Source organism: Amblyraja radiata, chromosome 2, assembly GCF_010909765.2.
Source record: "Amblyraja radiata isolate CabotCenter1 chromosome 2, sAmbRad1.1.pri, whole genome shotgun sequence".
NCBI classification, from domain to species: Eukaryota; Metazoa; Chordata; class Chondrichthyes; order Rajiformes; family Rajidae; genus Amblyraja; species Amblyraja radiata.
The window spans coordinates 71,191,464-71,204,333 of record NC_045957.1 but is presented as its reverse complement, the minus strand read 5'-3'; the positions used below and the strand labels follow the sequence as shown (position 1 = coordinate 71,204,333).

The following is a 12,870-nucleotide window of genomic DNA, read 5'->3' as shown; positions in this document are numbered from 1 at the left end:
AGGGAGGATTTGAAGATGGACAGTGAGGGGGCCTGTCTGATGTGCAGCGGCAAGGTGTTCCAGAGTGCCGGAGCAGCAACAGAAAAGGCTCTATCCCCTCTGAGCTTCCGCTTAGACCTTGGTACCTCAAGCAGGGTTAGGTTATAAAAAAATATCCCAAGCTTTGAACATCTCACGGAGCACTGTTCAATCCATCATCCGAAAATGGAAAGAGTATGGCACAACTGCAAACCTACCAAGACATGGCCGTCCACCTAAACTGACAGGCCGGGCAAGGAGAGCATTGATCAGAGAAGCAGCCAAGAGGCCCATGGTAACTCTGGAGGAGCTGCAGAGATCCACAGCTCAGGTGGGAGAATCTGTCCACAGGACAACTATTAGTCGTGCACTCCACAAATCGGGCCTTTATGGAAGAGTGGCAAGAAGAAAGCCCTTGTTGAAAAAAAGCCATAAGAAGTCCCGTTTGCAGTTTGCCACAAGCCATGTGGGGGACACAGCAAACATGTGGAGGAAGGTGCTCTGGTCAGATGAGACCAAAATTGAAGTTTTTGGTCTAAATGCAAAACGCTATGTGTGGCGGAAAACTAACACTGCACATCACCCTGAACACACCATCCCCACTGTGAAACATGGTGGTGGCAGCATCATGCTGTGGGGATGCTTTTCTTCAGCAGGGACAGGGAAGCTGGTCAGAGTTGATGGGAAGATGGATGGAGCCAAATACAGGGCAATCTTGGAAGAAAACATGTTAGAGTCTGCAAAAGACTCGAGACTGGGGCGGAGGTTCACCTTCCAGCAGGACGACGACCCTAAACATACAGCCAGAGCTACAATGGAATGGTTTAGATCAAAGCATATAAACATAGACTGGCCCAGTCAAAGTCCAGACCTAAATCCAATTGAGAATCTCTGGCAAGACTTGAAAATTGCTGTTCACAGACTCTCTCCATCCAATCTGACTGAGCTTGAGCTATTTTGCAAAGAAGAATGGGCAAAAATTTCAGTCTCTAGATGTGCAAAGCTGGTAGAGACATACCCCAAAAGACTTGCAGCTGTAATTGCAGCGAAAGGTGGTTCTACAAAGTATTGACTCAGGGGGGCTGAATACTTTTGCACGCCACACTTTTCAGTTTTTTATTTGTAAAAAAATATGAAAACCATGTATCATTTTCCTTCCACTTCACAATTATGCACCACTTTGTGTTGGTCTAGCACATAAAATCCCAATAAAATACATTTACGTTTGTGGTTGTAACGTGACAAAATGTGGAAAAGTTCAAGGGGTATGAAAACTTTTGCAAGCCACTGTATCTATCTATACATAACTAAAACTCTGATCTTGTTATCTTCCAGTTTGTGCGGTCTTTCTATTTGCGCAAAACCGGTTCGCGATAGTGCTACGATCTTTCACCAGTTCGCTCACCGTTCTCCTGTGCTGCCAGTACACCAAGTTTCGTTCCGATCGGTTGAATGTCGTAAATGTTAGCGAGGTTTAAAAAATCATTAAAACCTCGTGTGCACAGATCGATCTCTTCTGCCGTCCAGCGCCGCGCGGATTAGTCTCTTCCCGTCACGCACCGGGACAGTCCGCCCCTTCCTGCCCCATCGCGTCTTTACTGGAGATGAGGATGGCCCAGTCCAGCCCGGAGTCAGAGATGTCGCCGATGTCACCAAGTGCAGACTCTGATCCCGGCGGAGGAGAACAACCAGTGACCACTATGAATCCCCATCGCACCGCCAATTCCAGCCACTACCCCTCTGGTCAGCCTCCCTTGCTCCTCCCCCGCGATGCCCCCCTCCCCCATGGTTCTTCCCCCGTCTTTTCTCTGAGCTTGCTCCCCCCCGCCCACACACCCCTCTCCCCCCACAACTTCCCCCCCTGCCCATATACTCCTCTCCCCCCACAACCCCCCGCCCACACACCCCCCTGCCCACACACCCCCACCACATCCACAACACACACACCCCCTCCCCCACGCCAACACACACACCCCTCCCACATCCCTCCTCCCCCCACACATCCCTCCTCCCCCTCCCTTCTCCCCCCTCTCCCGCCCACATACACACCTCCTCCCCACCCCCCTCCCCCAAACCCCCCCCTCCCCTCACACCACCATCTCATCTCCCCGTCCACACACACCCCTCCTCCCCTCCCACCCCACACCACTGCACACCCCACTTCCCTCCCCCCTTCCCCTCCCACCAATGTAGTAGAGGAGGGGGAGGGAGTGCTCAGGGATGAGGGGACAATGAGCCATGCCTGCGCAGTTAGGGGCTATGGGTAAGTGGGGAAATATTGCATTAGGGAAACGGTTTGCGTTGGGGAACGGGTGAGTGGTGGACTATTGCGTTGGGGAATGGGTTGCGTTGGGGGACCAGGCCTCCCGTGTGACTGGGACCCAACGGTTCCCACTTAGTCTAGTGTATACTATTTGCACAAAGTAATTCGCCACCTCTGTCTGGAAGATGCTCGCAAGGTATTTCTCGTCCATAAGCATTCCATCCTCATCTCCGGAAACATGGGGATGTGAGCGAAAATAATCTTACTAACAGTTCTTAAACACACTATTTCTCTAAATCTTTGCAGTGGTTGATTGTTGGTGGAAATTATGAGGCTCTCCACATGGAGGTAAGCACGACAATCTGCTGTTCTTGTTATTATGTGTTGATTTATATAGACATACATATATACACACGCATACACATGCACACACATGTTTAAACATTGCTGCCAACATAAGTGGTTATTTTGGACAGCAGTAGGAGGGATGTTTTGTATTAGAAAACCACTAAAGTGCAAGCACCTCTTTGAAGTGCCACAATACTGTTCATTTATTGCTCATGTGGGAATATGGATAAAGCAGCTCTTTTATAGCGTGAGGGCGATTCCTTTGATAATAAATAGTTGAAGTTGCGGTATTTAGAAAGATAAGATGAGAACATTTTGGAAAGCTTTTGGGTGATTGCAGTAGATATATTGAATCAAATAATAGGCTTGAATAGCAATACTCAGTTGTGCACTTCTCCAGGGAGCTGGCCAGCACACATGCATGCTTCAGGCTCCACCCAACACATGTGCATCCCAGGACATTGGCTGTGCACACGCCCAGAGAATCTGCAGCCACAAAGGTCAGAGTTCAGATGTACATGACCAGTCCATGTAAGGGTGATGTAGAATTTCCACAAGGTATCTGGTAACTTTAGGCAATTCCGGATCAAACGAGGGCAGTTGTCAAAAATGAGATAAATATACTGGGTAAGGGCATGGGTGGAACCTTCTTTTTAACTGTCAGTGGAAGGATGGATACAATCTGCTAAAAGTGCCTCGAGTATAGGAACAGAAAAATAAAATCAATCGATACTTCACATACCACTGATAAAAAGTATTTTCCGAGACCTAAAAAAAAAAAAAGCTGCCAAAGGCCCAATGACCTTTGTGATGAGACTTTTCTTTTTCAATATTAGGTGAGGTCAGGGAGATCCCCAGCATCCAACAAATGGAACTCATCAAGTAAGTTAAGATGTCAAACTCATTGAAGAATTCACCCAACAAAATCAAGAAATAAAAAGTACAATTTTAACCAGCATTTAAACAGGCGAATTGTGGTCGAATTGTTGCCTGACAGCGCCAGTGACACAGGTTCTCCCTATGCCCACGTGGGATTTTACTGGATTCTCCGGTTTTCTCCCACATTTCAAAGATGTGCGAGTTTGTAGGCTAATAGGCTTCGGTAAAATTGTAACATTGTTCCTAATGTGTAGGATAGTGCTAGTGTACACTCATAGAGTCATAGAGTGATACAGTGTGGAAACAGGACCTTCAGCCCAACTCGCCCACACCAGCCAATAATGTCCCAGCTACACTAGTCCCACTTGCCTGCGCTTTTTCCATATCCCTCCAAACCTGTCCTATTCCATGACTGGAACTTCGATTCACTGGACTTCACCACTGCAATCCAACACAGTAGAGGCGAGAGAATAATTAGTGCAATTACCTTGGCCATTTCCTCCAAAACGATTTTAAACAAGCAGTTTGGCACAAACTACAAAATTGGATTTGATATTCCTAAAATGCTTTGTTGTGCCATAATTGCATCCTAGAGAAATGGAACCAATGTGCTTAGAATAAGGCAAGTGGATGTTAAATTAATATTATTTCATTTCTCTTCTCATCTCCCTAAGTGACTGTAAGATCTTGGCTGAGAGAAATTCATCTTTGGTTGCCAATAAAACCTGAGTAAATGTATCAACCATTGATTATACTCAACTCTGCAAGTTTGTTCTGGTAACAATAGTAACACAAAAAAAAAATCATTTTGTTAATTAATGCAAATGACCTTCTGCCTTCAAAAACCTTCTCCCAGCTGCTACTAATATCTGCCACCTGAACATCCTTTTTCTCTCCTGAGCAATGTGACTGGCACAATAAGCTGTTATCCCAACAGACCTGAATCGGCAGCTTTTATCTTTCTCCTTGCACTCTACTTTGCAGCTCTCCTTGAATTCTTGCTGCAAACATGTCATATGTCAGACTATAACAAAGCAACACAAAAAATATTTAGGACAACTCGAGTACTAAAAGAAATTCAAGCAACCTAAGCATATGCACATGTAGGTAAGTGTTCAAACTGAATCCCCCAAGCTGGATTATCTTAGTGATGCTCAAACTGCAAACATATAATTATGTTTGATATGCTGGGAACAAATGTAGCTTTGCATTTAACTCAAGTGGAGTTTATATAGAGGTTTCAGACAATGCATAGTTTTCCAATTCTCTTCACTTAAACTTTAATTAGTAAGGGCATCAATTGATTAGTAAGGGCTATTATCAGGCAACTGAGCCATCCTATCATCAACTAGAGCACAGTCCGGACCTACCATCTGCCTCATCGAAGACCCACGGTCCATCTTTAATCAGGCTTTACTGGAGTTTATCTTGCACTAAATGATATTCATTCATCCTGTATCTGTATGCTGGGGACAGCTTGATTGTAATAATATATTGCATATTCCCTGAATGTACAGAGGCAGGGAGAATCACTTTTGCCAAATCATACCTCCAACCACTGTCCATGTGACTGCATTTTGAGGACAACACAGGGGTCTGGTTTGGAGAGTGCATCGCGGTCTGAGATCCCCTTGCATGACACTCGCAGTTCCACCTTCGTCAGGCAGGGGCTGGAAAACAGCCCGAGCGTGTTGGCAGCCGATTCATAAATGTTGCTCATTCTCGTCACAACACGTCACACTGCAAAAGAAAAGGAAAACTTATTACTTAGTGGTCTTGTCTTAGATGAAAGGGAGCTCCAATGATTTAATAGTTGGATCTCGTAAATAGACACAAAATGCTGGAGTAACTCAGCGGGACGGGCAGCATCTCTGGATAGAAGGAATGGGTCGAGACCCTTCTTACTTACACCGAAGGTAGACACAACATGCTGGAGTAACTCAGCGGGACGGGCAGCATCTCTGGATAGAAGGAATGGGTGACGGGTCGAGACCCTTCTTACTTACATTGAAGATAGACACAAAATGCTGGGGTAACTCAACGGGACCTGGAACATCACTCATACTTTCTATCCAGAGATCCTGCCTGTCCCGCTGAGTTACTCAAGCATTTTGTGTCAGTCTTCGGATAAACCAGCATCTGCAGTTCCTTCCTACACATTGGATCTCATTTACGTCAGCAAGACCAGGCTGCCGGGTAAACAGGGCTTGTTGCACTGTTGGGATGCGGTGCCAGGATTTCCGATGATCTCAAAATTCCACATCAAGGCTTACGGAGGACAATTAAGTAGAAAAATGGCAAAATTCCATTAAATACACAGTTGTTTCTTTGACCTTAACCAACAAACTTTCTAATCAATAATCCTCCATGGTGTATTCCGACCCGTGCAAAAATAGGCTTGGTCCTGCACTACTCGCTCTATTTGAAACATATAAGATTGTTAAGGGTTTGGACACACTAGAGGCAGGAAACATGTTCCCAATGTTGGCGGGGGGCCAGAACCAGGGGCCACAGTTTAAGAATTAGGAGTAAGCCATTTAGAACGGAGACGAGGAAACACTTTTTCTCACTGAGAGTGGCGAGTCTGTGGAATTCTCTGCCTCAGAGGGCGGTGGAGGCAGGTTCTCTGGATGCTTTCAAGAGAGCGCTAGATAGGGCTCTTAAAAATAGCGGAGTCAGGGGATATGGGGAGAAGGCAGGAACAGAGTACTGATTGGGGATGATCAGCCATGATCACATTGAATGGCGGTGCGAGCTCGAAGGGCCAAATGGCCTACTCCTGCACCTATTGTCTATTGTCTATTTAAGGATTAAGAACATGTAAACTAAGTAAAATGCAGCCACAGGGTATTGACTAGCACTGTAGGGTTAATATCAGTTATACATTATAGCTTCATTATAAAGTATTCAGGTTTAATCCTCTGCTATGCATCTCTATTACATGGTTCTGTTAATGACACTCCTTTACACACTATATTATTATAAGGCTCAGTTTAAATCTGTCACACACTGTACCCTCATTATGAAGCTCTCAGTTACAATAATAAGGCCTCATTTTATATTAATTATAAATGTAAAAGATGGACAAGTTATAATTAACTGCCAGAAGAATAATTTAATATGTATTTACTTTACTTTGTAAAAGTTCCAAGAGATTTTAAAGCTTTTCTTCTGAACAATTTTAAGATACTTTTAAAGATACAGAAAAGTGTAAAGAATCTACAGCACAGAAACAGGCTACTCAGCCCATCTGATCTCTGCCAGCATTGATTCTCCATTCAAAGCTCAACCTATCCTTCAGCAGCATTCCATTCCCTGCTTTCTCATCTGACCAACCAGCTGATGCCCTTTTCACACAACAGCAAGGGCAACATTCGGACCATTTCCTGGATGAGGATGTTTCTCCCAAATTCCTGAACCAATTTCTTGCTCTTACATGGATAGCCTCGAGTTTGTTTTCTCCAAAGTGGAAACATTTTGTGTTCATCCCCATAAAACCTTGCAAAGTTCTGTCAATTCATCCTTCTCCATGAAAGGAAAGAGATGCAGTGAGTTTAGCCTTTGTGATGAATTTAACCTCACATTTCAGATATCATCCGAGTAGAATTTCCTCTGGGCCCTCCCCAGTGCCTCTCCTGAAGAAGGGTCTCCCAACCTGAAACATCACCTATTCCTTTTCCCCAGAGATGTTGCCTGACCTGCTGAGTTTCTCCAGCATTTTGTATCGATCTTCGGCATAAACCAGCATCTGCCGTTCCTTCCTCGAACTATTAACTATCATGCTGCAGCTCAACTGCCTTCTATACGGTTGTCCTACACACACCCTTAAACCTAATATCCTCATTGTGATTTCTTTGATCTCCAATTATCTCGAAACAGCAACTTACTCCAGTCTAATAACCAATTCATGTCCCCTCTCTTTCTACAAAACCAGCAAACAACCATCACATTGTTAAACAGCAGATTTGAGAGGTTGTGTAGAACTGAGGTAGACAATCAACCATGATTTTATTGACTGTGAAACCAAGCTCATCAAGGGGTCTTGCCACATACGCATGAATGGTGCTATCTCAATCATTATTTCATTTGGAATCTATTCTGCAAAATTGGGGAGAGAATTGGGGAGAGAAAAAAAAAGCTTTTTTTCTGATGTGGTTAAATGCTGTTGACTTAACACTAAACATTTTGGATCTGCTTACAGATCCATTCAACTGGAGCTTCTAATTTACTTACGTTTTACTTACGCATTTCTCCCTTCCCTGTCCATCCACAAATCACCAATATTAATTCAGTTCTATAAATCCCTACCGACAGCTTGGAGCTGTAGGCCTTGACAATTCCCACAATTCTCCACAGGGGTCGAAGCTCTGCATGTTGTATATTCATGATTTGGACGAGGGGATTGAAGGCTTTGTGGCCAAGTTTGCGGATGATACGAAAATAGGTGGAAGGGCAGGTAGTGTAGAGAAAGCAGGGACTGCAGAAGGACTTGGACAGGTTGGGAGAGTGGGCAGAGAAGTGGAAGATGGAATATAGTGTAGCAAAGTGTGAAGTCATGCATTTTGGTAGTAGGAATAAAGGCACAGACTATTTTCTAAATGAGGAGAGAATCCAGAAATCGGAGGTGGGACTTGGGAGTACTGGTGCAGGATTCCCAAAAAGTTAATCTGCAAGTTGAATTGGTAATAAAGAAAGGAAACTCAATGCGAGCATTTATTTCAAGAGGGTTTTTTTTTACAAAAACAGGGATGTAATGTTGAAGCTCTATAAGGCACAGGTAAGGCCGCATTTGGAATATTGAGAGAAATTTTGGGCACCATATCCGAGGAAGGATGTGCTGGATCTGGAGAGGGCTTGGAGGAGGTTTACAAGAATGATTCCAGGAATGAGTAGGTTAACCTATGATGAGCATTTGTCGGCACTGGGCCTGTACTCGCTGGAGTTTAGAAGAATGAGGGGGCACTTCATCATTGAAACATACAGAATAGTGAAAGGCTTGGATAGAGTGGATGTGGAGAGGATGTTTCCACAAGTGGGAGAGTCTAGAAGTCATAGCCTCAAAATTAAAGGATGTTCTTTTTGGAAGGAGATGCGGAGAAATTTCTTTAGTCAGAGGGTAGTGAATCGGTGGTATTCTTTGCCACAGATGTCTGTAGAGGCCATCATTGGATATTTGTAAGGCAGAGAGATAGATTTTTGATTAGTTCAGGTGTCAGAGGTTATGGGGAGAATGGGGTTAGGATGGAGAGATAGATCAGCCATGATTGAAAGGCAGCGTAGACTTGATGGGCTGAATGGCCTAATTCTACTCCTATCACTTATGACCTTATGACTTATGACAAGCACTGTCCAATGTGTTCCAAGCCATGTATCGAGACATTAGTACAGATGGAACAATCACACAGTGCTTTGAGAGGCTGTCAATAGATCACATTAAATCCAGTCTCCAAGTAACCTTGGCCCACTGCAGTTCCACCTACCACTACAACAAGTCCATGGCTGATGCCATCTCCCTGGCCCTGCACTCATCCCTGGAACACCTGGACAAGAGGGGCACCCGTGTCAGACCTATTCATAGACTACAGCTCTGCTTTCAATACAATACCACTTTATTTAGCCCAGAGGAAAATTGGTTTGCCATCAGTCAATAGATACAAAAGATACACGGTGTGGAAAGTGTCATGTGCATAATATTAATAATAATGAATAATAATGAAATTTATGTGACCAGTTATTGCACAGCATATATGTAATATTACACAAATATGAAATTAAATTATCGAGTGGAAAAGTCCAGGATGAGGAATGTACAAAGATCGGGGAGGGGTCATGCTACCCCACAACAGAAGTGGGAGGAGTTGTACAACTTGATACTGTGCTGCATCTTGGTGTGACCAGCTGAAGGTGCCTCTCAGGTTAACTAGTGTGTCATGGAGGGGATGAGATGCTCTGTAGTTTGAGGTGCATCCTCCTTTCTGAGACCATTTTCAACACCACTATCCCATCCAAGCTCATCTCCAAAATCATGGAATTTGGAGTCAGCTCTCACCTCTGTAACTGGTTCCTCGACTTCCTGACCAACAGACCACAATCCGTGAGGATAGGGGACAAATCATCATCTACTATAATCGTCAACATTGGTGCCCCATAAGGATGTGTCCTCAGTCCCCTTCTTTACTCCTTATGCACATACGACTGTGCAGCCAAATACAAATCGAACTCAATTTACACATTTGCAGACGACATCCCCATAGTGGGCCTAATATCAAATAATGATGCGACAGAATACAGAGAGAGGTCCTGACCTCACATCTACTTAACTGGAGATGTGGACTGTCATTAATTGGACTTTACTAAACATTATCTTGCGCTAAACATTATACCCTTTATGCTGAACCTGTACACTGTGGATGGCTCAATTGTAATCGTGTATAGTCTTTCCGCTGACGCAACAACAACAAAAACATTCTGTACCTTGGTATACATGGCAATAAACCAAACTAAACTTAATCAAGAGGGTAAATTAGAAGCTCCAGTCGCATCAGAGAACAGATAAGAAAGGCAGCAAATTGTTTTGAAGTAATTTTGGAGCTTTGTATTTTGGGAGTTGAAGCTTAATCACTAACAGTAAAGTATTTCAAATTAAGGAAATGCAAATGGAGAGCTGTGGGGATCAGAGTAATACAGAGCTTGGAAGGCTCTAGAAGAATGAGACCTTGCTTTTGTATCCAAACAATAAATTGGTTAAAGAACCAAAATGAATTGCAGAATGTGCTACAAGAGCAGGTCATAGGCTAAGAATCTAGTGGCAAGTATCGCACCTCTTAACTCTCCAGATCATATCCACCTTTTTTTTAAAAAAGAGTCTGATGGAATGTTCTTCACTTTGTTGGATGAGTGCAGCTTTAACAACACTTAAGACGACCATTTGATAGGCAACTCATCTACTTACACCACTGATGCCATGTAGCATCCACAGGATTGTACCATCCACAACATGTATTGTATATACCAACTAGAAGAACAGTGTACATCAATCAGAAGGACTACGGTAGGAGTAACACTGGGGAGTCTTTTAACTTACACTTGAATGCAATATATATGCTTTAAATTGGATTAGCTATGAATAAGGTTAGACTAAATTACATTCCTAATTACATTCCACAGTAGAGCCCAGGCTTTGATCAACAGGTGCAGCACATGAATGATCTTAGTGTATTCATGTATGGAAATTAGATTATAATCAAACACTTGGCCCGTGTAGACCAACCTGGGTCTCACTGCACACCTGGTACTACTCCTGAACCCGACTCCAGTGGCATACCTTCTCTCATTCCTGACCCTGAGTCCAGCCTTACACCTGGCCCCTATTCTACCTTGATCATAGCTGCTTACCTGCTTAGGTTCCCAGTGCTGAACACTCCCCTGGTCCCAGCTTTGACTGCACACCTAGTACTATTCCAGACCTTGACTCTGGATGCACACTTGGCCTTGCTCCTAGCACCTCTGCACTGACAATATATCTGGCCCACACATAAAGCCCCATATCTGACCACCTGGACTTAACCTATTACGTTCAAGTCCACAGGTGCTTATCTAATGCAGGAATCTTTTATGGGGCACTTCACAGACCAAATTATGTATAACAAAATTTGCTACACCCATTGGCTTCCTTGTTATCTAACATGCTAGTTACTTTGTCAGAGAAGTTGAACACAATTTCTCATCCATAAAATTATACTCACTCAGCTGTATAAATATTCTGTTACCATTTATTTCATTTTCCTAACAAACTGGCCTGAAGTCATTTTTACCCCCAATATTTTCAGTATTTTGCTGTCTTCCTCTCAGTTGGGACTTTTCCGAAATGCAAAGTCAAATAACTGTATATTTAAGCAATAATATTCTATTTAATGTGATCTTGAGAGTACATAATATTTTCTGTGGTATTCATAACACAACAATGATAAAAAGATCTTTGTTTCGATTGCACCTACCAACATGCATACATTATTACATTACAGTTAATAAGTACCAAGGGCAATTTTTGTTCCAATGCTCCCCATTCACAATTACTTTTACATTGAAGTGATTGAAATCCAAGTGAAGTTTAAATGGCATCAGAAAAGTAAAACCTCCGGAATAGATGATGTTCATTACGTGGTCGGTCAGAGTCAGTATCAGCACAATTACTATATTAAACTTTGAATCTTCAGATGTCCTGGTTCAAGCTAAAACTAAAGACAAATAATAACCTCCTCACACATTCTCCTGCAGGTATATCTGTCACTCCTTTAAAATATGCCCCTTCTTTGAACAAGCTCTTAAACATCGCATCTGAATCAGTTTCCATCTGATTACACTCCTTGACGATGTTCATCTACGTGTTGAATTAATAAAACAATGAGATTGGGGACATTTCTATTCAACCTGTCAAAAAAAATTGGGGGTTTGGGCATGTTTAGAAATAGTCAGTGAGGTAAACAAACATAATAGTTGAGTGGCAAATGACAATAGTGCTACCTTCCCAATATTTAAATGAAGGAAATAATGGGTTATCTGGGCTGTATGTTGTGACAGACAGCCTGACACCTTGCATGTCATTTTAATATTACACTTATCCCATCCCCCTGGATATTCCGGATTAGTAAATTAAGGTTTTGTCAACTAATTACAAATCAGGCTAATTACAAATCAATCACATTAGCCAACTCCGAAACATGAAGTGCTGAGCATTGGGATCCAGACATCACGGACAACTGGCTCCCCGCTCACATCTGGCAGTGTTCTCCATCTGAACCAGGGGCCGCAGAGCATTTTTGAAAGTGGGGGGGCTGCGCAATCACTGATCACTGGCCTTGGGGGTACCCGGTGAGGGAGTGGAGCAACTGAGTGGGGAGAGGGTGTGGAAGGGGGGCCTCAAGAGCACTTGGCGTGCGATTGTTGTACTGCTAGACGATTTTCAAGCGACAGTCTCCCGTCAGTCACTACCAGCCTGTCGCGTAAATGACGCGCAAATGACGCCCAAGTGGGATAGGCCCTTTAGTGTTCAGAGGAGCCTGGGTGTCCCAGTGCATGAATCAGTGAATGCTATGTACAGATACATCAAGCAATTATCATGGAGATTCATACAGTATTGGAACAGGCTCTGCAGCCGGCCTTGCCCACAGAGGCCATCAACACTAATACTCATATTTTGCTTGGGCAGCTTACAATCCAGAAACATGAACAATATCCCTATTGTTAGCACATCTTCCCCAGCCAACAATGGGCCATTATGGACTCCACCCATCCTGAGGTCATCTGTTGCTGGCCTTCTCGATCTCGTCTGACGAAGGGTTCTGACCCAAAATGTCATCCAT

The 12,870-nt window shown here is 43.6% G+C and overlaps 1 protein-coding gene across 1 annotated transcript in view; it reads right to left on the bottom strand.

Annotated features, from left to right (window-relative positions):
* cpne4 (copine 4) overlaps nucleotides 1–12,870 on the bottom strand; it is a 355,119-nt gene that overhangs the window by 277,646 nt on the left and 64,603 nt on the right. Inside the window, exon 2 of the mRNA XM_033048680.1 lies at nucleotides 5,058–5,248. Within this exon, the coding sequence (XP_032904571.1) occupies nucleotides 5,058–5,228 (171 nt within the window). The 5' untranslated portion in view covers nucleotides 5,229–5,248. The remainder of the gene's footprint in view (nucleotides 1–5,057; nucleotides 5,249–12,870) is intronic.